Below are 24,624 nucleotides of genomic sequence, written 5' to 3'. Positions count from 1 at the left end.
TAGGAGTCCATGTGCTATCCCAGAAAGTGAAACATTAGCACTGATGGCTGCAGTAGAGATGGTGAGGACTCTGGCTCTAGATTAAAGGTCCATTTCAGCCATCCTGGGCCAAAGGTTGTCCAAGACAGTCAGTTTTGGCAGTTGCTGAGAGCTGGGGAGATGGGGAAGAAAGCAGGTCAGAGGCTACCTACTCAGGTGACTGTTCAGTGTCTGGCATGAGGAAACTGAAGCCCAGAGAGGAGAATAACTTGTTTAATGTCACACAACAGGCTAAGCATGGTCCAGCAGAATAAAGACTTGAACCCAGGGTTTCTGACTCCCAGGTCAGAACAGTTTTCACTGCCTTCACCATCTATTACTTAATATGGCCTATGGTCCCAGCAGAAAATTAGGTGCCAGACAGGAGGACAAAAGGTTCCTAGCAGGAACCTGCCTACCTCACCTTTCCTGGCTTAGCTCAGCATTTTTGACTCCTTCAGCAGTGTAAGAGGCTCACAAGGACAGCCCAGCAAAAGTAAAAGTGTATTGTCATTACCAGTTCATTAGACTGATGAACTTCAGGGCTGAACCAGACTTTTCACCTTTTCTTCTCAGACCTGCATCAAAGTAAATGCTCAGTTAATACTTACTTACTGAATGACATTTACTGACAGACATTTCAAGTCAGAAAGCTGAATGTGACCTTAGAGAAGATGGCCATCATCTTACAGATAGGTAAACCGAGACCTGAGAGAAGTGATTAAACTTACCACTTTAGTCTTTTAGGAGCAGTGTCAGGAATTGAACCCAGAACTCTTGATTCCCAGCCCTAGGCCCTTTCTACTTCTTCACTTTGTCTGTCTTTTGGGCCTGCTCTGCAGAGAACATTTGATAGGACTGAGATGGTTGCTACCTGCTGTTGAGCAGTAGCCAGTAAGTGAGAAAAGGCAAGAAAGCAGCCAGCCAGTGAAGGGCCCTGTAGGTGGCATGGGCACAGACAGCGGTGCTGGCAACATTAATTCTTTTGGCTTGGCTGGGAAATGAGCTGGTTGTTGAAGCCCAGGAAAGATCAGAGGAGGAGAAAAGTGAGGGCTAGGAGTCCAGCAGGGAAGGGTATGAGGAGTGATGTTACCATTCCTATCACTTTGGGGGTAGGAAGAGCAAATCTGTTTGAGGAAGGTCCCTTCCGTAGCATAGAGGAATTAGTCAGGAAGGGAAAGAAGGATATCAATTAGATACCAAGTCTCCTGGCCTGAAGGAGATGGCCTGAGAGAGGTGGGTCCCTGACCTCCCTTTCCTTTTCCCATGTAATTGCCAGGACTAGCCTCCTGAGCCTGGAGCTTCCCACCTAGCTTCAGTCTGCTCAGTGCAACAGGCCACATGAGGTGAGGAGCTATGCTCTCTGGGATCTTGTGGGTGTTGGCTTCCTGTTAGGGGAAAGAGGGATCTGAGTTGAGCCCAGGGAGAAACATCTGGAATAGCAGTGTTGTCTTCTGCTGATACAGTTCCCCTGTCCCCTGGGCCCTCCACTACTCCTAGCCAACTATGGCAGGCCTATGACTTTGGACATCGTAGAACTGGCTTAACTGGCATCCTTATAGTTTGGTCTATGCCAGTTTTTGTTGGGGTAGGGCCAGGGCCCTCCTAGCAGACCAGAGCCTGCCCTGCCTTCCCACCACCTCCTCCAGTTTGCTCAGAGCATCCTCTTTTTTTGAACTATTATAGTTCCCAAGAGAGCATGGAGCTGGCAATGGAATGGTCCCTGGGTGGCCCATCTGGAAGGAGGCAACTGCACATGTGTGGCCCTGGTCTGTGACTCTAGACCACAGGCCCTCCATTTTCTCTCCTCCTTCCCTTCCTCCACCTTCAAAAGAAAATCCAGTTTGGTGGCCCAGGGGATGTTCTAGAGCCTCAGACAAGACTTGACTTGGTAAAGAAGGGAGCCAGCTTACCAGCTGCTGCCCTGGGAAGGTGCCTGTCTGTCCGCCTGTTAGGAAATCCTAAGCTGTGGGAAAGAGATAAGGTGGTGGGGCCTGCTTGATGTTTTGTCCTCCCAGCATCTGAGTCTGAAACAGGACCTCCAGAAGGTCAGTGAGGGCTGGCTCTGGTCCAGCCACCCAATCTGTTTACACTGGGGTGGAGGAAAGAAGGTACTCTCTGCTTCTTCCTCACACAAGCTCTGGAGTCTGTCCCTGTGACATTGGACATGTTGCTTCACTTTTCTGAGCCTGTTTTTCACTGTGAAATGGTTATGATGATAATACTGACTTTGCAGGGTTATTGTGAGATTTAAATGAACTGATGTTTGAAAAGAGCCTGGCATGTAGTAGGTAACCAATGACTGTTCTTCCTCCTCTTCAAGACTGGAGTAGCTAGTGGTCCTGTGTTTCATTTTCTCCTTTTCATCTCTGGTTGTGATGATGAGTGTCAGTGAGGTCCATACCCTGTGGGCAGGAGTGAACCCTAACCATTGGTGAACTCTCACTTTACTCTAAAAGGCGTGGTTACCCCCATTCTGTAGTTGAGCACTCTGAAGTTTGGAGAAGTACCCGAGGTTTGCCAGCTAGTGAATGGCAGAACTGGGACTAGAACCTGTTTTTCAATCCTGAATCCAGTGACTAAGATTTGCTAAGGTAGCAATAGGCAATGTGCCAGGTGCTCACCAGTCCCTGAGGCCTCCACACCCAGAACAGGAGTTAGCAGGAACCTGGCTACCTCCCTATCGTAGTGTGGAGGGCAAGGCAGGTCTCAGTACAGTTAAAGTCCATGGACAGCCAAGTCAGAGAAGACTCAGTGAAAAAAGATTCTTGGGGAGGCCCTGGAAGCATATCCAGATCAGGCCTGGTCTAGCCTTCACATAGTCAGAGTCCATACTGCATTTCTCTTGATCCCAAAATACTGCATAATGGCTTTCAGACTTTAATATCCAGTCTACCATTTGGAAGAAGCATTTCTGTGTAGGTAAGGGAGGGATTTTGCTCTGTGTACAGGTGAGGAACCCAAGGTGTGAAGAAGCCTTACAGTTAGTTAACTGTGGAACCAGGTTAGGGAGAGGGAGATCCCAGATCTAACTCAGCCCATTGCTACTCCAGCTATATGGTACTGCCTGTCCTCCAAGCCAATTGAACCTCTTAGCCAGGATACATTACCCACCAGAGCAGAACCCTCCCATCATCTACCCATTGCCAGTGCGTTAGTTGATCACTTTCTTTATCTTGCCGGCACCACATCTGATGAGGAGGAGGCCTCCTTTAGCTGATTTGTCTGCCCCTGGCAAATATGCTGCTATCCTAGGCCCAGGGACCCTCCCTGGCAGGGAGATAACTGTCTTGGCTGCTCCACTGACAGAGCAACTGATGCTTCTGATGCTTCACTGGCTTAGAAGCCCCCCGTCCAGGATTTCAGGGCAGCTGCCAACTTTAGATTTATTTCATCTTTCTCTCCCTTTTCCATCCCACCCTACTTTACTTCATTCCATGCCCCGTTCAGCTTCTCAGAGGTTGTCACAGTTTAGCTCTTTGCTGATTTTCAGGTATGGAAGTAGGCAGCAGACTCAGGAGGCTGGGAGAGAAAGCCAAGGCTTACTTTTGCCAGTTTATCCATCTTAGCAGAAAGCTTATTTACCAAACACTTATTGAGCACCTACTCTGCCAGCCCCTGTGATTGTGACAAGGGATACAAAATCAAACAAGACATCTGTGTCTTGTTGCCCTCAGTGTTTCATAGATTTGTTGGAAAATAGAACCACACACAAATCATTATGATGTTGAGCAATAAAGGCTATAATTGAGGTATGTGGTTGTCTTGGAAATATATGTAAGAAGCAGCCAGCTCCACCTATAGGAGCCCAGAAAAAACAAGTGGCATTTGATCCAGGCCTCAGAAGGAGCAAAGAAAGGCATTCTATTGGATGGGAGGGAACCCCTGTACAAAGTCCTCCCAGAAGCCAGCTGTTTGAGAAATGTGGTATGCAGAGGTTACAAGTAGAGCAGGAGGCAGAAGGATGATGTAAAGCAAGGGTAGACTAGGAAAGTAGGTTGGGCAGACTGTGCCTAGCCTTGAATGTCAGACAGACTTTCTGTGTTTCGTCGAGATCATTCTGGTGCTGGAATGGGAGATGGCATAAAGAGGAGCCAGACCACAAGCAATGAAACTAGTTGAGAGAGTTTGGAATAGCCCAGAAAGGCTATGGAGAGGCCTGGAAGAGGTCTGAAGAGTTATGAAGAGGGCATGGTGCCTGACTGACTATGCGGACTGATGGGGAGTTAAGAAGGCTTGGGACAGGCCAAAGCAGCCCTGGACTGTCACAGAACCCTTGCTAGTGCCTTCCGGCTACAAGGAGAGAAGGCCAGCTGTGGCCTTCCTCTGAAGTAATAAGCTGCTGTTGACTCTGATTTGTCACAGCCCTGGACTCCCCAAGGTGTCTGGCATGGCTGGCATGCCCAGGGCACATCAAGGAGTTCTTTGTTTTTCTCCAATAGGACAGCGGGTTAGCTGGCCTGATTGGGAGGGTGTGGGGTGGGATGAGTGGTGTTGAGCTTTGTGGTCTCTGCCCAGTAAACATATTGGATGGCAAGGAAGGCTGTAGGGAGAGAGGAGTAAGTTTTAAGGGCATGGAAAACCTACCTTAGGGTGGCATGCAGCTGGGGCTTTGGGCATACCATTAGCTGATCAAGGCAGGCAGATAGTAGCTGAGGGCTCGCTTGAGTCTTCTGTTTCTGGAGCTGGTGCCTCAGCTAGGATGGGTGGAAGCAAGTCCAGTACTTAAGAGAAGGTGAACCCCTCAGCACCCAGGGGCACCACCAACTGTTTCTCAGAGATGAGATATTCTGGCTGGAAATGTGGATTTTGGCTAGTAGTGGGAAAACGCTCTGAACCAGGCACAGGGGTGCCAGCTCCACCACTGACTTTTGTGGTGTGTGACTTAGGCATGTCCCCTCACCTGACCTTGGGGCTAACGCTCCTGTTTTTCATCCAGCACTTACTATGTGTGCAGCCATGTGCTAGGCTCAGGGGATACAGACCTGGTCCTGCCCTCCCAGAACTTACTAGCAGGGAAGTCAGACTTTCAACAAGTAGTTAAAGGCATGACCTGCATATGAAAGGATTGTGAGGATCAAATGAGATAACTAGATTAGGAGCATAGTGTAAGCAGACTGCAATACAGGGGTCAGAAGACTTGAGTCCTGGGCCTTACTGGGCCCCTAACTTGCTGTGTGACCTTGAGAAAGTTGCTTAATCTATCTTTCCAAACTTCAGTTTCCCTCAGATATAAACTAAGTCAGTTTTAATGGGATGATGCTGAAGAGCTGGTCTGCTTCTAACATTCTGAGACTGACCTTGGAGCATACAAAAAGTGCTCTGAGAAGCTTTATAAAGTACCACACAAGTAAAAGGAGTTGTCACAGCAACCTACAGAGGCCAATGCTTCCATTCCTCTTGTGAGAGTATTGCTCTCTGTGTTTAAGATTGGTGGCCCTCATGTCTTTAAGAGTATAATCAAATCAAAGGATACTTTGATTTGTCCAGCTCTTTGGTCTTTTCATTCCCATTGCCTTGCAGTCATCCTTACAGGAACAATGGGAAGTCAGTAGGGTAAGTTTTATTTTACCCTGTTTGTAGACAAGGAAACTGAGGCTGAGCAAGTGATGGAACTGGGCCTGGAACCTAGGACTCCTCTTTCCCAATTTTTCATTTACCAGAGCCAGTGGCTCCTGTGTGCCCTCTCTTCCCCCTCCCTGTCCCAGCATTAGGAGTTCAGCTCAGCCCCAAATGTCTATACTTCTCATAGTCTATAGCTTCTCTAGTTGTTTTTGTTGCTGAGTTATTATGATAGATGGCACAATTTCTGTCCCAGTTCTTCACACACAGCCCTTCCATGTACCCTAAGACAAGGCAGAAGCAGATGGGTAGTGAGGGGGCCTAGGAACAGAGTGTGGAGAACACTCGTTCCTCCTCAGTGCTCTCTGGGCCCTGGACTCTGTATGTCCAGAAGTGATCCTTCCCAGTCAGCCACTTTTGGGGAATGCTGCTGCTTTCCTTTCCTTCCCTGTCTTGGTTTCACAAAAGAGAACCTAAATTTAGCCTGGGGGAGCCTGGGTTCAAGACACTAGCAGACCTGGCTTCAAGTACTGGCTCTGTCACTTTCTAGCCACGTGACCTCTCTGAGTTTGTAAATGGGCCAGGTGGTGGCATTGGGAGAGGGGGTGTTATGAGGATTAAAGCAGGCGATGTTGGCAAAGCACCCAGCACAGTATCTGCCACAAAGTATGGGCTCCATGGTACATGGTGGCTATTATAATTTGAGTGTCAATTATACTCTGAGGTTCACTTCAGGCCTTTGGCATAATGGTAAGAGAACAAGAGAGCGTGGATATGAAGATCCAGATTATCTCATGTGCTCTGCTGCCCACTCACCCTTAGGCTTTAGGAGGAAGGCAGGAACCAGTACCACTCAGCTCGTGGTCTGGAGCTTTCTGGCCTGCCAGGGCAGTTTGGGAATCCCCCTATCAGTTCCTCATTGAGTCATTTGGAACAGAGTCTTCAGGTGACCCTGACTCTGAAGGCCTTGATCTTCCTTCTTGGCCTGTGACAATAAAGCAGAAGTGAGAAGAGATGGGTCTCCTAAAAGATTCAATTCACAGCATGCAACCATAGGGCTGCCTGGGACCTGTGCCCTCCTGGGTAGTGGTAGTCATTTGGGGAAAGAGTCACAGTTTGCTTCTTATTACCACCACCATTCTGTGTTCTTTGTAGACTTTTCATTCCGGGCTTCCTGTCCTGCCTCTGAGTGACCTGCCCCTATCCTTCCAGTGTAGTCACATGGTAATGCCATTTCACATAAGAGCCTGCATGGTGGACCAGGTTTTCACTGACATCACCTCATTTAATTCTGTGAGACTTAGTTATCATTGTAATCCCCATTTTTCAGAGGCAGACACCAAACCCCAGAAGGGTAAAATGAGTTGCCAAGCATCACACAGTTTATGGCTCTGATTCTACTAAGCTCCAAGCTCCCTGGGATCAAGGCTTGTGCCCACCCAACCTGGTAGACAGCACTTAGTGCTGGAGATGAGTGACAGAGTGGCAGCAGAGCAGGGCGGATTTACCTCCCAGAACTGTCCTCTGCTCACCCTAGACCTTGGATAGTTTACTGGCTTGCTGAAAACCTGAGTTTCTTCATCTGTAGAGAGAGAGATAAGTAGAGAACCTATCTCCTGGGCTATTGTCAGGATTAAATGGAATAATGTAAGTTAAGTGCTGAGCACCATGTCTGGTGCATAGCAAGTGCCTGGTAAGTGTTATAACAGACATTCGTTTACGTTAATTGAATATTAGAATTATAATGTTGTAAAAGGCCGTCATCAAGCACATCTATCCTCAGCCCTGTGCTGGGCTTCAGGGAAGATCTGGAAGATCTAGAGTGGGTATCAGGTCAGAGAGGAAGTGCCCTTTATCAAGCATTGTCTGTGCTTTAGCCACCTGATCTTTTTTTTTCTTTTAGGCGAGGCAACCCTTGGTTGACCTCATAGATTACAAAGACTTTGTCAGCTTACAATCCCTTATTTTTTATTTTTTATGCCTACAGCACCTGGTCTTCCTAGGTAGTCTCCCATCCAAGTACTAACCAGGCCCGCCCCTGCTTAGCTTCTGAGATCAGACAGGATTGGGCTTGTTCAGAGTGGCATGGCTGTAGACTTGCCCACCTGATCTTAAGGTAGAGGACAGAATTCCCATCTCCCTGAGGAGAAAATTGAAACTCAGAGTACCTGAGTCAGGGTCACAAAGCTAATGAAGTAGGCAATACACGTTTATTGAGCACCAGCTAGGTTCCAGGCTCTGTTCTAGGGCCAGGACACACTGCAGAGAATGAGACAGGCAGAGCCTCTGCCCTCCAGGAATGACCTTGTGGATTGCTGCCTCAGCAGAGCAGACAGTCAGGTAGAGAAGCCTTACTGGCTCCACTGGACTGCTCACATTCCTCTAACAAGTCAGGCCCTTTTCTATTAACTTGTGCTTACTCATACTGGGTCTTCCACCTGGTGTGTCCTTTCTCCTTCCTTACCCTGGCAGCTTCCTATCACCCTTCAAAGGACCATCTCAAAAGTCAGCTCCCCTTTAAAGCTTTCCCTAAATACCCCCACCCCCACCCTAGGGGCTTCTTGCAGTCTCCTAGAACCTTCTACATGCTTTTGTGATAGCATTTCTATGTATGCTAGTTATTTACTTACCCTTCTGTCTCGCCAGATTGACCTCCTCAAGGACAGGGGCTGTATATTTTCATTTTTGTAGATTCAGAGTCTGGAACACAGACTCTAGAGAGATGTGTATGGAATATAATGAGGTGCTGATTGTGTTCTGTCCCTGGAGTAGTTAGGAAAGGCTTTGTAGAGATGAGAGGGAGTTCTGAATGAGGCCTGAGAAGATGAGTGGGACTGAGTAAGAGTGGGGGTAGGAGTGAGGGAAGGCAGTGCAGAAAGAGGGCCTCCTAGAGAAAGGGCTAGGGGAAAAAGAGGGCTGTTTAGGGGGAATAGGAGGGCCTGAGGTTTCTGTTGGACAAGGAGGGCAGTAGGGAGCCTCGAAGGAGTCCGGGCGGAAGTGGGACTTATGTAAGCAGTGAGTCAAGACTAATTTGGTAAGATGTATCAATAAGATCTAGCAATTTGGTAAGGATGCGTGAGGGGGCCATATTTGAGTCAGGGTGGCCGTGGGTACCCACAGTGAGATTGTGATCTGAGGACCCAGTTGCTGGCCCGGGAATTTCAAGCATTACTTTTCCTGTTAGGGGTTGGGGCTTGAGGAAGGGATGTCTTCTGTTCAGAATAGTCTCCATGCCTTTTTGCAGTTGTCAGGGAGAATTGCCCTGGGGGTTTCTGCTGCGGTTGGTGCCTTTCCCTAGCTGAGTGGGAGTGGGGGTGGAGGGATTTCTTGCTTTTTGGAGCCAGCAAGACCCGTGCCTGAAGGAATCATTTCTTCCCTCTGACTTGCAGGGGGTGGAGCTGCGCTGAGTGGAGAACTGGGCAGAGGCCCAGGGCACCGGGGCCAGTGAAGGGTGGAGAGAACCTGTTTACCATTGTGCACTGACCCAAGGCTGGAAGGAGCAAAGCCAGGGAATTCCTTATGGGAAAAGGAGGCAGGCCCAGAACTAGCTTGCATTGGGTGTGAGGGAGAGTGAAGTAAGCAGACTCTCTCTTATCCAGATAGGGAACCTAGATATTGGCCCTACCTTCAAGCCAGAGGCTGCCAGGCCGTTACTGACCATTTTCTTTTTCCACACTGACTCACAGTGTGACCTTGGGCAGATCGCTTATCCTCTGGACTACAGGCCTCCTTGGCTGTTGGGGTAGGGTGGGGAGAGTGGGCGTGGACTCACTGGGTGATCTCACAGGCCTCCCAGCCTTGACTGTTGGCAATTTGCACACCACCAACCCACCATCTCTTGCATTCCAGTTTCCTATCATTGGTTATTATGGAGCTGGCATAAAAGCTATTTATACTTTTAGTCATTGCTACCTCTTAGGTTAATGAACTCCAGAAGTTGTTACTCAATGTGCAAAGTAGGTCAGCTTTTTATTTATCCTCACTTCTTTTTCCTGCTCTAAGTGGAGGAGGGGAGCTCCCCCACCCTGTTGTTCCTGGATCTGTGATTGGCCATATTCTCTCTGCACATCCACTTCCCAATTTTCCACATTTTCATGTTGTTCACTTCTGCCCTTAGCACAGAGGGAGGTAGTTCTCTACTGGGTGGTGAAGAAGAGGGAAGGGAAAGTGACAGGTATTGAGGCGGTGTTACATGTGGGGCACTTTCTCTTTATTGCATAGTTTAGTGCTCAAATGGCATTTTCCACTTCCAGGCCATATAAACTTGGGCAGATTACTAACCCATGCTGAGCTTTAGTTTTCTTGTCTATTAAATGGAGATAGCAAAGCTACCTCTTTGGAGAATTGTGTGCCTATGTAGTGCATGGCAGAGCTAGTACATGGCCAGTGCTAGAAATGTGTCAACTCCTACTGCCTCATGTGATCTTTACCCCTGCCCTCTGAAGAGGTGGCCTATCCTTCATATTACAGGTGGGGATCTAGAGGCTCAGAGAGTGGAACAGCCTGCCCCTTTCACACAACCATAAAGTGGACTCCACACTTTTTTTTTTTTTTTTGGCGAGGCAACCCTTGGTTGACCTCACCGATTGCAAGGACCTTGTCAGCTTACAATTCCTTATTTATTTTTTTATTTATGTATGCATGCATGCATGCATGCATGCATGCATGCTTACAGCACCTGGTCTTCCTAGGTGATCTCTCACCCAAGTACTAACCAGGCCCGACCCTGCTTAGCTTCCGAGATCAGACGGGATCTGGCTAGTTCAAGGTAGCATGGCCGTAGACACAACCATAAAGTAGTAGAGCTGAGATCAGAAGCCAGGAGTTACAGTCTGTGGGTCATTGAGTAAATTACTTAATGTCTTGAGGCCTCAGTTGTTTCATGGGTAAAATGGGGATAATTCTGCCCTGCCACATGTGTATGCAGCTATGTATATGGACCAGTCAGGTGAGAAAATGGGTGTGAAAGTGTGAGGAAAGCTGCAAATACCATTTGCTGGCCACCCACCAGTCTGGGCCATTACATACATTTATTCCTCATTGCAGTCCTATAAAATGTGAGATGTTTGTTATGGTCCCACTTAAAGATAAAGATGTTGAGACTTAAGCAGGGCAAGTATTTTGCCCATGGCCTCCCAGGTGGAAGATCTGGAATGGAAACCTAGGTTGGTAGGCTTTGAGTTCCCCACTCTGTTCACTGTCCTCCATACCGGTACCACCTGGCCTTCCCGGTGGTTGAGATGAGGAGGATCTATCTTGTGGTCTATGACTGTGGGCTTTCTGCTGGGGCTGTGTTTTTCTTCCTTTGGGGTGGTTTGAAGAGTGAAACTTGGAGGAATGGCTTAGACTGGTTCCTTGGGACCAAGATTTATCTTCTATCATCGCAAAAAGGGGATATAGGGTCGGGGACCATACCTGACTGAGTCTGCCAACCAGAGGGACTGAGGTGTGCTTGGGCAGAAAGCGGATAGCTAGAAGGACAAAGGAGAGAGAGCCCTAACCTGTGGTCTCAGTAACCTTGGGAAATGGTCTTGGCCTTTTGAGCTCTTGGAAGCCCCCAGTTTCTGGGTTTGGGGAGGCTAGGGAACTGGGAGTCTACAGAGCATGGAGGGGGCCATGGCATGACATAATACAGCTAAGCCTAGCTCAGCCTGAAAGTCAGACAGAATCTGGAATCAGGGGCTCCCTGCCTTCCCACCTTTGTCTCCTCTGTGCTGCTGTCCTTCTGGAGAGTGCAGCTGGCAAATGGTACATTGTCCATGCTTGCTGTCTCCAGCTGAGGTTGTGCTTGCAAGCTGTGCTCATTCAGCATATTGGCCTTCTCAAGCATTGCTAGGTGTGGGCAGATCACTCACCAGGATAGTCAGAACCCTGGAGGAGGGGATTAGACTGTCTCTAAGGGTTTGGGGGCCAGAGATAGAGCCCCATGCCAGCATCTTTAGAAGGGTCTTGATTTCCCCACAGCCTTCCCAGGGGAGTCAGAAGCAGTGCTTGAGTCACCGTGGCAGAGGGTAAGCCCTGGTACTGCCATTTATTAGCTTTGTGACTTTGCCCAAGTCATACAACCTCTTTGATTGGGTTGTTTCTCATGGGCCAAATGGAAGTAGTAATTAATCTATGAGGAACCCACCTCACTGGGCTTTTAGGGACATAAATAAAGTTGCTATACGCAGCAATGGCTTGTACCTCTCAGTGCAATGCAGATGTAAGTAATGATGTCATGGTGAAAACCAGGCAAGCACGTGTTGAACACCTGTGAGATACATGGTGGGAGTTATAGAAGTTTAAGACCCAATCCAATAGGGAGAGACAGTGCCAAGCAATATGAGCAAATTGCAATGAAGTACTCATTTCAGACTTCATGTCTTGATTCATTAATGAATTAGTGCTAAAATTAATTTCAGGAGATCGTGATGAGCATTTAAAAAAAGAAATTGAGTAGAATAATATAAAATTGAACTGAAAATATATGAGTACATGTAAGAGTAAATTGTTTCATAAAATTTATTTCAGTTATATATGTAGATGTATGTGTACAAAATCTCAGTATAAAATGTATTTCTTACTGTATCTTAATAACTTTGAGAAATGGTGTTCTAAGTCAGGATGAAGGTCTTCAGGTTTGAAGACCGTTAATGAGATCTGAGCAGGTGTCGGGGCTGAGGGCTTGACTTGTAGGGTGTAGTGCAAAGGTCTGGAGCAAGGGCTGTGGAGTTAGGCAGGCCTGGGTTTGAGTCCCAGCTCTGTCACTTACTGCTACATGGCTGTAATGTAGTGAATTATATTATGTTAGCATTATTATGATGTGTACATGAATTAATGTATATAAAACATTTAGAAAGAAATTGGCAAATAGTAAATAATATACAAATGGTAACTACTATTTCTGCTGTTATCGTTGAAGTTGTGGTTTTTATTATTGTATTGGGCCCTGAAAGGGTTACTGTGACTTAGAGAGGGGAGAAGAAAGAGTATTCCAGGTAGGAATGGATGAATGACAAAGGATAAATAAGCATGTATATACCTGGTATTAGACTGGTCTGACTGAGAATTGTGTAGCCTTAAAAGGAGGTGTTGAGATTATAGGAAGAAAGTACCAGGAAAATTTTGGCATTACATAGGGAAGAAAGTTTTAACAGTTTGAAACCAACAATGGGGTGGCTTCACCTGGAGATAATGAGGCCACATCCCTGGAGGCATTCCAGCAGAGGCTGGCCACTGGAGACAATTCTCACTAAGTTCTTTTGGTTGCAGAGAATCTCTCCGGCCACCTTAAGGAAAGGGTTTTATGAAGGGGTGAGTGAAGCCCTCACACCTGAAGTATCCCCCATAAGCCATTTGGTCTCTTAAACTGGCCACCTGGTTAGCTTCCCTGTCACTAGAAACTGGCTTATGCTCTCTCCTTCTACTGTCAGGAGGAAGCTACCTCAGGGCCTCTACACTATTATGCTGTTTGTAGGGACACCCTGACCTCAACTTCATCTCATGGCTCCTTTCTGGGCATCCTTTGTGTGTCAATTCACAATGCAGGCCATCCAGTCATATAGGGAAACTGAGGCTCAGAGAGGGCAAGGCACTTGCCTGTTATAGAAGAGGTTCCTATGTTAGCATCCTGTATCAGATGCCTTCTGAGGTCCTAACTGACTAGCCTGAAGGATACATGAACCTTCTGAATTTTAAAAAGTGGGTAACATAACTCTTCAGGAGCATATCCTGTGCATAAAGAGAAGTCTGTCCACCGTTAGAGAGCACATGAGGTGCTGAGTGCTGGGTACAACTAGACCTCCATTGTCTTCTTTGTCACCATCTCCAGGTGGGTTAAACTCCTCTGCTTTTGGAGGAGAAGCCATTCAAATGACCATATTTCCTCAAAATTTTCCCAGTTTAAGCCTTTAAAAATCAAAATAGGGACGTGGTTCCATAGTGCAGCGGTTAGTATGTCTGCCTTACATGCAGAAGGTCCTGGGTTCACGCCCCAGTGGAGCCACAGTCCATGGTCTACGGCCATACCACCCTGAACAAGCCCGATGTTTGATCTCAGAAGCTAAGCAGGGTCGGGCCTGGTTAGTACTTGGATGGGAGACCACCTAGGAAAACCAGGTGCTGTAGGCATAAAAAAAAAAAAAAATCATTAAAAATCAAAATGGAATCTTTCAATCAACATGTTACATTTAAAGTGGTAGATATTTTGCATGTGTCTGAAAAGATCTTGCCACATTGATGGTGTAGCTTAAAATCAGTAGTGTCTTAGAATCTAGGAAATATGATCGTTTGTTTTGTACCCAATTGAAATTCCGGTTTGAGGTTTGATGTTGGGGCTTTGAAACTGCCAAAGCTGTTATCTGGCATCAGTTAAAAAAAAAAAAAAACCCACTGAACTGGATCGTGTTCCCCTGTGTATGTGCATTTGGGAGAATGGGTATCTCTGAGGCCCTGCAATCAGATTTTATCAACAAAGGTTTGAAGTTTGAGGTGTCAAATAGTGTCAAATGGGCATGTGTTTAATCACATGGGAATTCTTTGGAAACTGGTAATCTCAGGTGAAAGCCTTGCCCTCTATGAGCCTTAGTTTTCTCATCTGCTTAATGGGGGGTTTGGATCAGATATCCACATCCATAACTGCCAGAACTTCCTGTTGACTCAGTGTGGGTACTCCCTTTCATTTAGTTAACTAGAAGGCTCATCCCCTAACTTGTATAATCAAGTGCTTTGTAGGTGTGGAAGGCAACATGCCCTGTGATTTGTGGTTCTTTGGTTTCTCTGGATGTTTGGAGGTTGCCTGGAGACACATGCCCTTTTGTAAATTACCTGATCAAAGGTGTGGTCCCTGCTTTTTCCCTCTCAAGGAGGGTAAGAGAGTGTCCTCATGCCTTGGTTTTGTCTCTAGGTAGTGAGAGGGTCAGAAGTTTAAGACCAGTGTCAGTGTGTGTGTGTGTGTGTAGGGGGGGCAGTTTGCCCCAGGCTGTTGTCCCTCAGCTGTTCAGCTCTGAGGCTACTCTCAGGCTTGTGCACTTCCCCCAGAAAAATTGCATTGAAGAAGAGGACCTGCCCTTTTGTGTCTCAGAGGCCTTTGCTCTGCCAGGGCCCCTCCCTCTGCTCTTCCAACCAGTAAAAGTCATAGCAGTGCATTTCCTTCCGGCATAGAGAATCAGAATTGTGGCCTGGGCCAAGCGGTAACCCCACAATGTCCTGTTCCTGAGAGCCTCCTCCCAGCTGCCTCAGTGCCTTCGACTCTGCACTCCTTTCTGGGCGGTCAGGCAGCACTGAATGCAGGCTCTTGGCTAGGATCTGACTTGGATTTGAGGCTGGGTTTTTCCACTGATTTGCTGTTTGACTGAACAAGATAACCTCTGGATATCTTACCTCTCAATACTGTCAAGCACTTTTTTAAATGGGGAAAAATACCCATAAGCACAAAAAAAAGAAATTGAAAAGATCTATAATCTACCACTTTAAAAATAACTCTAAAAAAATAATAACTTTAAGAAGAGTGTGTTTGTAGAGAGGTGCACACACGCATTTTGTTATTTTACCAATATTGCTTTAGACTAAATAGGAAAGCATATGCAAATATCCAGCCTACAAATGATAGTCTCCTCTTTCTCTTTGCCCCTCAGTTAGGTGAACTCATGAGTCCCCAGGGACTCATTTCATAGAGGAAGCCCGCTCATATGAAGCGCCTGCTGGCAAAGCCAGGGATTCCTGTCCCAGCATGTCTCAGCTGCTTTGGTGCCCATCTGCCTGCCTGGGGTGGTGGGTCTCCATGCTGAAGTGTTTTCTCCGCCAGCTCAAGTGGGCATTCAGTGTTAGCAGAATGTTAACGCCATGAGGGCCAGGACTTTGCTCTTGTCCTCACAGCCTTGCCCAGAGACCCTGGCCCTGGAACAATGTTGACACAGCTGTGATAGCTGCTTAGTTAGTAGATGTACAAATACAAGTGGTATTTGATGAGACTTTGATGTGTGTGTAGGATTGTGATAGGTAGAGACAACTTAGAGAGTGTTCCAGCAAAAGGACTGGCATGAGCAAGTTTTGAAAGATGGGAAAGGTCCAGGATGTAATTGGGGAAACTATGAGTAACTAGTTTTGCTGGAGTGAAGAGGTGAGCATGTTATTTCTGTACCTGTTTGACTAGTTTTTTCGTCCAACTCTGCACCTTACACGTAGGCCTTCTGAAGAGGCTTATTTATCAAGACAAATCCAAGACAGGAATGCTTTGCTTTGGTGCACAGATGCAGGCACTCAGGCCTCTGCTTCAGGGAAGCACAGTGACCCTTGACCCCTTGACAAATTGGAGGAGTGGGCACTTGAACTTGGTGTCACTCTGGCCTATGCTTTTCAGGGTGGGGTCAGAGTTTCTTTCCTCTGTGTTAGGGTGTTCATGAGTTAGCAGCCCCAAAAGAAATGACAGGGATGGCGGGCAGGAGGAAGAAAGTTGGTCTGACCAGACTGGTGGCTGGGGCCTAAGCCAGGGCCTTTGCTTCTGTTGGCACCTCTGATGGACCCTGCCCTCTGCTCCACAGGCTGGAGGAAGTCCCCCTGGAGGTGCTGAGGCAGAGGGAGTCCAAGTGGCTGGACATGCTCAACAACTGGGACAAGTGGATGGCCAAGAAGCACAAAAAGGTGAGGGGGCTGGCCTTGGGCCTTGGGCCTTGGGCCTTGGGCTGGGAGTTGGTAGCCTGGGGCGAAAGAGAAAGTCTGAGGAATTACATCAGCTTGGAGGAGCAAGGGCTTCTCCAGCTGCCAGTTGCCTTAGGTGTGCCCCATCTACCAGCTCTGAAATGGGAACAGAAGCTGTTGGGAGGGCAGGGCCTAGCCTTCACTTGATCCTCCCAGATAACTTCAGACTTGTTCACACTTTGTCCTGGAGTCCTCCTCTTAGCCTAAAGCCTTTATAGGCAGCTTTCCTTCTTCACCCCTCCTGGCAGAAGTCCTTATTGCCACTTACCACCTATCAGGGAGGACTTTATAATACTAATAATAGCTGACATGTGTTGAACACTTGCCATGTACCTAAAACACCCCAATGAGGTTGGTAGTAATAGTATCCCCACTTAATGGATGACCTGCAGAATCAAAATTTGAACCCAGGTATCTAATATTAGTGCCTGTACTCTTCACTATCACAATAAGGGGACTTCTTCACCTTCTAAATGAATTTGTTCAGTTTCCTCTCCTGGCAAAAGCATAAAGAAAGAAAAGTAACTTCACAGTTTAATAGTCTTATAAAAATGAAAACACCCAGTGGGCCTTTTCAAGTCGGGCTATTGTTCAAGTCCACTGCCCCTGAGGAATGTCCTTACTCACCATTCTTATGTGTATATGTTGATGCCCTTGGCCACCTTGGCAGGGTCTAGTTACTCCTTGGCGTAGTGGGAGCCAGCCCAGGCCCTCACAACTGGGGTCTTGCTACACAGGTTCCCAGTGCAGAGAGCAAAACCTCTGGCTCACTGTCATCAGCTGACATGCTGGTGTGGTCCAGGGTGGCACAGCTGGCTACAGGGTCTAGCAGAGAGCTCAGGATCAAAGGTCAGGTATGGGCTTGGGCCCAGCCCCACTGCCTTCCTCTCTTCATGCCAGTGGCTAGCTGTGGAACTTTGGGTGAATCACTTTACCCTTACAGCCTCAGTTTCCCTGGTTAAGTGGGAATATAGTCCTCTTGCAATGACCTTATGAGGTGGTGACTATAAAGCCCTGGGCCCATGGGAAGAAAAGTGCTTCTAAGCCTAGGCTCTTTCTTACTGTTTGTTGTGGGTTTGGGGGCACTCATTTTTTTTGCTTATTAGAAAGCTCTTAATCTTCTCCTTTTTTTGAAATCTTTTTTTAAAGGCAGCTGTTCCTCAACTGTCTCCTGTCTGACTCTGGGTCTGTTTTCTTGCTTCCTCACTCCTCAGGGTCTTACCCTGGGCTTCAGCTCTCTCCACTGTCTGTTGTGGTGACTGGTGGCTCTGGCCTTGCCACAGTCTCCCTTGCAAATGGGAATTCCAGAGGGAGCCTTGCAGAGCTCCTCTTAGCAGAGCAGACACTACCACTTCCTCTTCCCCTTTGCACTTCCTTGGCACTGTGGTTAGAGGCTGAGGGCTACCTTGCTCAGCAGGGGCCACCACAGGAGGCTTCACCCCACCCTACCCAGAGGCCCTAGCCCTCTGTTCTACTTCTGCCACCTCAGCTGTGGCCACACTGGGAGCTTTTCCTGCCTGGCTGCGCAGGCTTGGGCTCTCCCTATAGTGAGGAAGTCATGGCACAGGAAGGACAATACCTGTTTCAGGAAATGTGTCCAGACCCAGCACTTCTCCTGGACTCATCCTGAATCCCCAGGAGGCGGGCCCAGCCCTGTGGCTGGAACGCTGTCTTCCCACATAGGGCTCTGCTCAAGCTGTGGCCTGGCAAGGGTTCAGCAAGCAGGGTGTCGCCTCACTCAACAGTCACAGAGACCTCTTTTCCCAAGGCATTTTTTCAGAGAATGGTAAGCCCTTATGCTTTTTGTTTGCCTGAGCACTTTCTCTTGCTTTATCCTTACTGATCCTCACCACTTCCTTCTCCCTAAAGCAGGCAGGTGGAGATTGCCTTCTTTAGCGCCTCTGTGCTGAGGAGGATTCCAGAGGCCATTGCAGGAAAGGCTAGTAGAACTCCTGGATCTCACTCCCCAGCCTTGGGTCTGAGTGGGGATAGGGCCTCTTCGAGAACCTCAGTGCACTGAAGGTATTCCTGGGCTCCCCTGGGGTAGGCCAAGTGTGGCAGGAGGCTGTGATGATATAGGGGCCGGCTCTGCTGAGCTTGGCTCTAGGGAGACCCTAAAGGGTCTGTGACTCGGTCATACTGCATCCCTTGCCAAAACCTGTCCAAACCAAGTGGTTTCCTTAAGGAGACCCTTGTCCCACAGCAGCAGGAAACTGTTCCCAGAGTCTGGGGGAAGTTCCCTCTGCCCTTTTTCTCTCCTTCACTTTGCAGGCAGTCCCAGAAGCTTAAGTTTGGCTCCTGTGACCACTCTGCTCTTCCCCCACTGCCTTCAGCCTGTCTCCTTCCTGGTTCTTGACTCTCTCTGACCCTTGGAAAGTTTTCTCTTGTTTGTGTTGGTCATCAGGAAGGCTGTGCTTTTTGTGTTCCCTCCTCTGAGAATTTGTAATGGGACTGTTTGAGGGGGTTTCCAGGTGAAGGGAAGTTAGGTATGAGCCCAAAGCCCCAGGGCTTCTTTGTCAGGAATCCTCCAGGGATAGAGGGGTGGAGAGGAAGCCATCATTTATTGAAGACAGACTTCTAGGCATGGTCTTGTTCCCATTCTAACAGAATCCTGGGTATTATCATTCTTATCTTACTATTAATGATAAGTGATTAGATCAAGGTAAGTGCTGTATTCAAACCTACATCTTGGTGCCCTTCCCACTGCCCTGAGCTCCCATCTGTGTCATTCCAGGCCAGGCTGCTTAGTGCAGGGGTTGAGGGGAGTGTCAATCACCCCAGCCCCATTCTTTAGCAGTGGCACCTCTTTACTTTCGCCCTCACGCTTCTTGATCCTTGGCCTTGAGGTCAAGGAGGATGATCCGGGTAGCTGCCTCAGAGACTCATTCAGCTCCATGCCCACGGGGAGCTTGCCTCCCTGCCGGTCTCCAAGAGAATAGGGGAGTGGAAAGTTTCGTGGGGCCGGATCCCTCCAGCCCGTGTGGTGTAGCTAGGAGATAGTGGGGTCCTCTATGGTGTAGTCACCTCCGATGATGTGACCCTAATATTTTTGCCACTCTTTGCCTCAGTTTTCCCATTTGTAAGAGACATGATAGTATTTCAGGCTGGGTTTTGGCAGTGGAAGCCTTTTTCTGATCAAAATAGCTGACATATAAATTGAGCACTAGCTCTGGGTCATGAGCTTTTCAAACACTTCCTCTCTCACCTCTACCAGTCTGTGAGTGGTGGGAAAGACCTGTGCCATTTTAGCACCCAGGCCAGCTGCCTCTGCTCCAGGCTGGTGATCGTGGGAGCTCAGGGTCAGGGGGAGCAGAAGAGAAGGCATTCTTGACCAAAACAAAGAGGGAGCCATTGTAATCAGCTCCCATCTTCCTTCTGAGTTGTGCTGAGATCTCTCTTCTCTAAGCTGGCTGTGTCCTGCTATGTGGCCGCTTAAACAAACACCCCCTTGAGAGTGCCAGCTACATTCTTGATCATTTTGTGAGCTACCCTCCCTGTGGCTGTAGCTGTGCCTTGCCCCATGCAGATCCCTTCCTGGTGACATCCCATGGGGCTCCTCCAACTTGTATGGTTTGATTTTGATTCAGAAAATAGTGATAGGAATTCATAATTCTGTGGTAGACCTCAGGAATACCTGTGTTGTCACTGGATCAGGGGATGTGGGGACTCTGCCATCACCTGGTGGCAGCATATTTAATTGCAGTCACACCCCCAATCGTAGGATCTGCATTGTAGCAACAGTAAGAAAGTCTTCTTTTCTTCCCTTTTCTGCTCTTGATAATGTGCTCACCGAAGGCCTGCCAAGTCCCAGCAGAGTGGCTGGGCTGGCATGCATTCTCTGGAGGAGGGCCCAGGTGAATGCATTGGCACAGCCTTCCTTTTAACTTTCAGATTCGTCTGCGGTGTCAGAAGGGCATCCCACCTTCTCTGCGGGGCCGTGCTTGGCAGTATCTGTCGGGAGGCAAGGTGAAGCTACAGCAGAACCCTGGAAAGTTTGACGTGAGTTGTCCTTCCTTGATTCTGCCTTTTCTTCCACATCTCTTGTCGTCCTCCCAATGACATTGATCATCTGTGAACTCACCTGGACCTCAGCAGTATGAGCAATGGTAGAGCCACCCATCAACTACCCAACTGCTCATTCCAGCTCTTTCTCTTGACAGCCATTCAGATTTGCTTTCTTGGGCTCTTGTTCATCAGGAGGGAACACTCAGACCACTTCCCTGACTGCCTTGGGCCCTGTGCTTAGGGTCTTTGGGGGCCTGCCCAGTGGGGCCACAGAACCCTTAATACTTCCTGGCTTCCCATCCTCTGCTTTTTCTCCTGCCTTATCCAAGCCTGGCCAGATGTGGTTCACCTGTGTTTCTTGTAGGTTATCAGCCCTGTGTGTGGCGGAGCCAAACTAGTACTTTAGGGTTCAGAAGCCAGTTGGTGGTCAGAGAGGGTGCCCTCTGCAACCATGCCTTTCTCCAACCCTACCCACTGTCTTCTGCCCCATGGGGCTTCTTGGGGCCCAACTGGGCTCCTCTAGCCTGCTCCCTCAGGAACTGTGGGAGGCAGTTGGCTTCCCTTGGGTTGCCCCAGCTTACCTGCCAGAACTGACCGCAAGCATTGGGGTTTCTCCCACGTTCTTGGGACTGGTGACAAGAAGACAGTGAGAGAGCTGTGAGCCACCAGTTCTTTGTTGATGTACTTTGACATACTTCATGCTTCAGTGAATACTCCTGTCCTGCCAAACCCGTTCTCAGAAAAGAGTGGATGAGTCAGGGAAGCCTAGAGTTTCTGCTATTGACCTGGAGAGAGTGAGAGCTGTTTGCTGGCAGCACTTGGCATTGGAGATCAGGGAGGCTAGTGGAGTGTCTGTCTGGGGGCAGCTCTGAATTAGGACGATCAGATGAGACATCAATGTTAGGCCACATTCAAGCAGCCTCTCAACTCGAGTCTTCCTCCGGGTGACTACATCTCTTCCATTTCAGGGGGCTGCATCCTGGGTGGAAGGGGAAACTCATGGATGAGAAGCCTACCTAAGTCCTTAGTTTATCTCTAGCTGCCAGAGCAGAGCCAAGAGCTTGGGTGGCCTGGCCAGCCTCCTATTAGCAGATGTGAGTGCATCCTGTGTGAGCAACAGAGCATGGAGCTGTGTGTGCATTATGTGTGTGTGAGTGGTACATCTGGAGAGGAATGGGCCACCCCTATGGAGTCTTGAAGGTTGCTTGTAGGAAGAGGTAGATTTGCCAAGAAAGGCCTTTAAGGATGCCATGAATTAGAGCGATAGGTCCCTGAGACTGTCCTAGGGGCTTTAACAGTGGTTTGTGAGTATACCTAGAGGGACTTTGCCTGTGGGTGACATGGAGGAAACGGATAAGGATAAGAAACCCCCTCTGGCTGCTGTGAGCATATTCGCCCAAAGCAGAGGTACAATGAGTGATGGGGCTGCTGGTGGCAGCATGTACCTGTTGCTAACGTCCCATGCAGACCCAAGCGGCCAACCCCAACCTCAGCTGTCAGAGCAGGTTCTGCATCCCTGGTGGTTCTGACTTCTCCTGCACTTACTATTTCTTCTTCTTTCCCAGGGCAGGGCAGGGCAGGGCAGGGCAGGCAGGACCTTCCATCCTTTTCTAATTTGGTTTTCTTCTCCAGCTTCACCTCATGATGGTGCCAGTTCCCTCAGGCTTCAGTAGCAGCATCATCTGCCAGTGGCCCAGACCTGCCTTTTACTCCTAGCACCCTTTCTCCCCACAGGCCCTTCAGCTACATCTTTTCTGTTCTCACCCATTCATGTGTGATTGAGCACCTTGGGCTGCTGAGGTAACTAGGCAAGAATATCCTAGGAACTAACTTTTTGGATTCTGAGGTCCCCACCTCACAGGAATCCTCAGGAGAATTTGTGGGACCCTCCAACCCTTTCTGACAAAAGCAAACCTGCATTGTACTCAGACCGTACCCAGCCCTGTGCCTGACTTGGGGGTGCATAGGGCACATACAGCCCCCACCCCATCTTGAGGGCGTGTGTGGCTATAGAGGTTGCATACCTACCTCTTCAGCTGTATGCCTACTCAAGGGCCCTCTCTGGAAACTCCCGGCCCCTTCCACCACCTTCCAGCCTTGACCACTCCATCAGCTTTTTCTCTGAGTATTTATTTTCACATGTCAAGTTACCCAGGTTACTTGATACCCAAGTTCTTTAGTTTAGCCTGTGCCCACTTGGCGTATTTGCCGAAGACCCAGCCTTCCTCTCGCAGTCTCCCCTGACGCTGCCCTACTCCTGCAGGCAACGTGTACTTAGTCTGCTTCTCTGCTCAGCCCTCTGGGTTTCCTTTTTATTTTTTTTTTTAAGTTGGGATATGAATTTACATAGAGTAAAATGCACAACTTAAGTGCAATTTAAAAGTAAATTTTAAAAACATCCACATATAAGTGAACCTCTGCAGTTCAAACCCATGCTGTTCAAAGGTCAACTGTACTTTGTTTTTTATAAATGGTACTCATGCTTAAAATGTTCATAGAAGTTCAAAGAAAAGAATTACTTTGTTGAAACCCTAGAGCACCCATAGTTGGCTCTGAGGTTAATGGTTTGACAATTGTCATGTCCTTCAAGACAGCACTCGTGCAGATCACACACACACACACATACACTGCTTCCTGAATAGGCAACTCCACCTGCACAGGGAGACAGGTAGCAGAGAAGTTGGGATTCACAGCTCTGAGTCAACCTAGCTTCCAGGCCCAGCTCCACCATTTTTCTAACTATGAGACCTTGAGTAAATGACGTTTCTTTGACTCTCATCTGTGAATAGTGTAATGATAGGACCTGTCTTTTGGAGTTGAGAAGAGTCAGTGAGGCGCACTGGTGGCTCAGAGTGGTGCTAACAGGTGATAGCTATTGCTTTGATGATAGCCTTCCATCTTAAGAATGTGATATAAGGTATGTAAGCGAGTCCTGAATGAAATATCTAGAAGTTACTTACAGCTACAGCTATGACAGACATTCTTACCTACACTGTTCTTCCTGGAGCCAGGATCACCCCTCAGGGTTTCCAGGACCCTTCCCTGATCTGCTTCTTTTCTCCTGCCCAGACTTCTGACCTGGGCTTCCTGACCTGTCTCCAGGAAGGCCTGGTCCATGATGGAATTGGGTGGGCATTGCCTTTCGTTGGGGGTCTCTCTATTACCTGGGACAGTTGTATCATCCTAGCCATCCCCAACTCCTAATATATGTCCTTGATCTTGCTTCCAGGAGCTGGACATGTCCCCTGGGGACTCCAAGTGGCTGGACGTGATTGAGCGTGACTTGCACCGGCAGTTCCCTTTTCACGAGATGTTTGTGTCCCGAGGGGGCCATGGGTGAGCAGGCTGGTCATAGTAGTCTGGAGGTGGCTTTAAGGCCATGTCCCTCAGGAGTGAGAGGAGGTAAAACCAGTTTGTGGGTATATTGGGGACCCCAAACTTTACTTTTAGAGTTTCCCTTCTTTGGTTTGAGTCTGATGGGTCCTCTTAGCATCTCTTCTTACCTCTGGGGTAACTTTCATCATTTACTCCTCAGCCTGGCCCTCTTCTGGAAACAGGTTTTGGTGGGAGAAAGAGGATTAGAGATAGTTGAGTGAGCAGAGGGTATGTAGAAAAGGAGAGATATGGTGGGCCAGGGGACCAAGACAGACACCTGGGACAAAGCTGGCCTGGCTGAGGGGCCACAGCTTTTGGGTGAGGGGCCCATACTTCCAGTCCCTGACACATCCTTACTCTGTATATGACATCCTGCCCTGGACTTGCCCCCTGCTTTCTCTTTAAGGCTCTGCTCTCAAATGGGGTAGCCCCTCCCTGCCTCCATCCTCTGGTCATGTGAGAATCCATGTGCTGCAGTGGGAGACTGACCCCCTTGGTGACCAGAATCAGGTTATATCCCCTCTCCAGAGAAGTACAAGTTTTGAGATAGGTCTAGTCTAGTGGGGGCACAGGTGAGGGCAATGGGTGGCAGAGTCACCACAGCTGTCATCCCTTCCATTTTTGGCCTCTCCACAGCCAGCAGGACCTATTTCGTGTGCTGAAGGCCTACACACTGTACCGACCTGAGGAGGGCTACTGCCAGGCCCAGGCACCCATCGCCGCTGTCCTGCTCATGCACATGCCTGCTGAGGTATCACGAGGCCCTGGGCAGGCAAGCGGGTGGGCAGGGAACACCCAGCAGCAAGGTCTTATGTCTTTCTCACCCACAGCAAGCCTTTTGGTGCCTGGTACAGATCTGTGAGAAGTACCTACCTGGCTATTACAGTGAGAAACTGGTGAGTGCTTGCTTAGACCCAGGACCTAGCCTGGGACCTGCCCCAGGCTAGACACCATTTTGGCCTCTTCAGGCCTCTCTCTTCACAG

The 24,624-nt window shown here is 48.5% G+C and overlaps 1 protein-coding gene and 3 pseudogenes across 2 annotated transcripts in view; 2 read left to right on the top strand and 2 right to left on the bottom strand.

The window, feature by feature from the left end:
* The window catches only part of TBC1D10A (TBC1 domain family member 10A), a 29,816-nt gene that overhangs the window by 2,687 nt on the left and 2,505 nt on the right, over positions 1–24,624 (top strand). Inside the window, exons 2-6 of one of the 2 annotated variants that reach the window (XM_039861794.1) lie at positions 16,104–16,203; positions 20,152–20,259; positions 23,495–23,601; positions 24,277–24,391; positions 24,471–24,536. In XM_039861794.1, coding sequence (XP_039717728.1) covers positions 16,104–16,203; positions 20,152–20,259; positions 23,495–23,601; positions 24,277–24,391; positions 24,471–24,536 — 496 coding nt within the window. Of the gene's footprint in view, positions 1–16,103; positions 16,204–16,235; positions 18,047–20,151; positions 20,260–23,494; positions 23,602–24,276; positions 24,392–24,470; positions 24,537–24,624 lie in introns of those variants that run through there. The other variant, XM_039861795.1, reaches the window with a different exon arrangement.
* Positions 7,559–7,677, bottom strand: LOC120602061 (uncharacterized; annotated as a pseudogene).
* LOC120602042 (uncharacterized) lies at positions 10,247–10,365 on the bottom strand (annotated as a pseudogene).
* LOC120602055 (uncharacterized) lies at positions 13,577–13,692 on the top strand (annotated as a pseudogene).

This window comes from Pteropus medius, unplaced genomic scaffold, assembly GCF_902729225.1.
Source record: "Pteropus medius unplaced genomic scaffold, Ma_sr-lr_union100, whole genome shotgun sequence".
NCBI classification, from domain to species: Eukaryota; Metazoa; Chordata; class Mammalia; order Chiroptera; family Pteropodidae; genus Pteropus; species Pteropus medius.
Note: the sequence above shows the minus strand (reverse complement) of the source record. Positions and strands in the feature narration are given on the sequence as shown.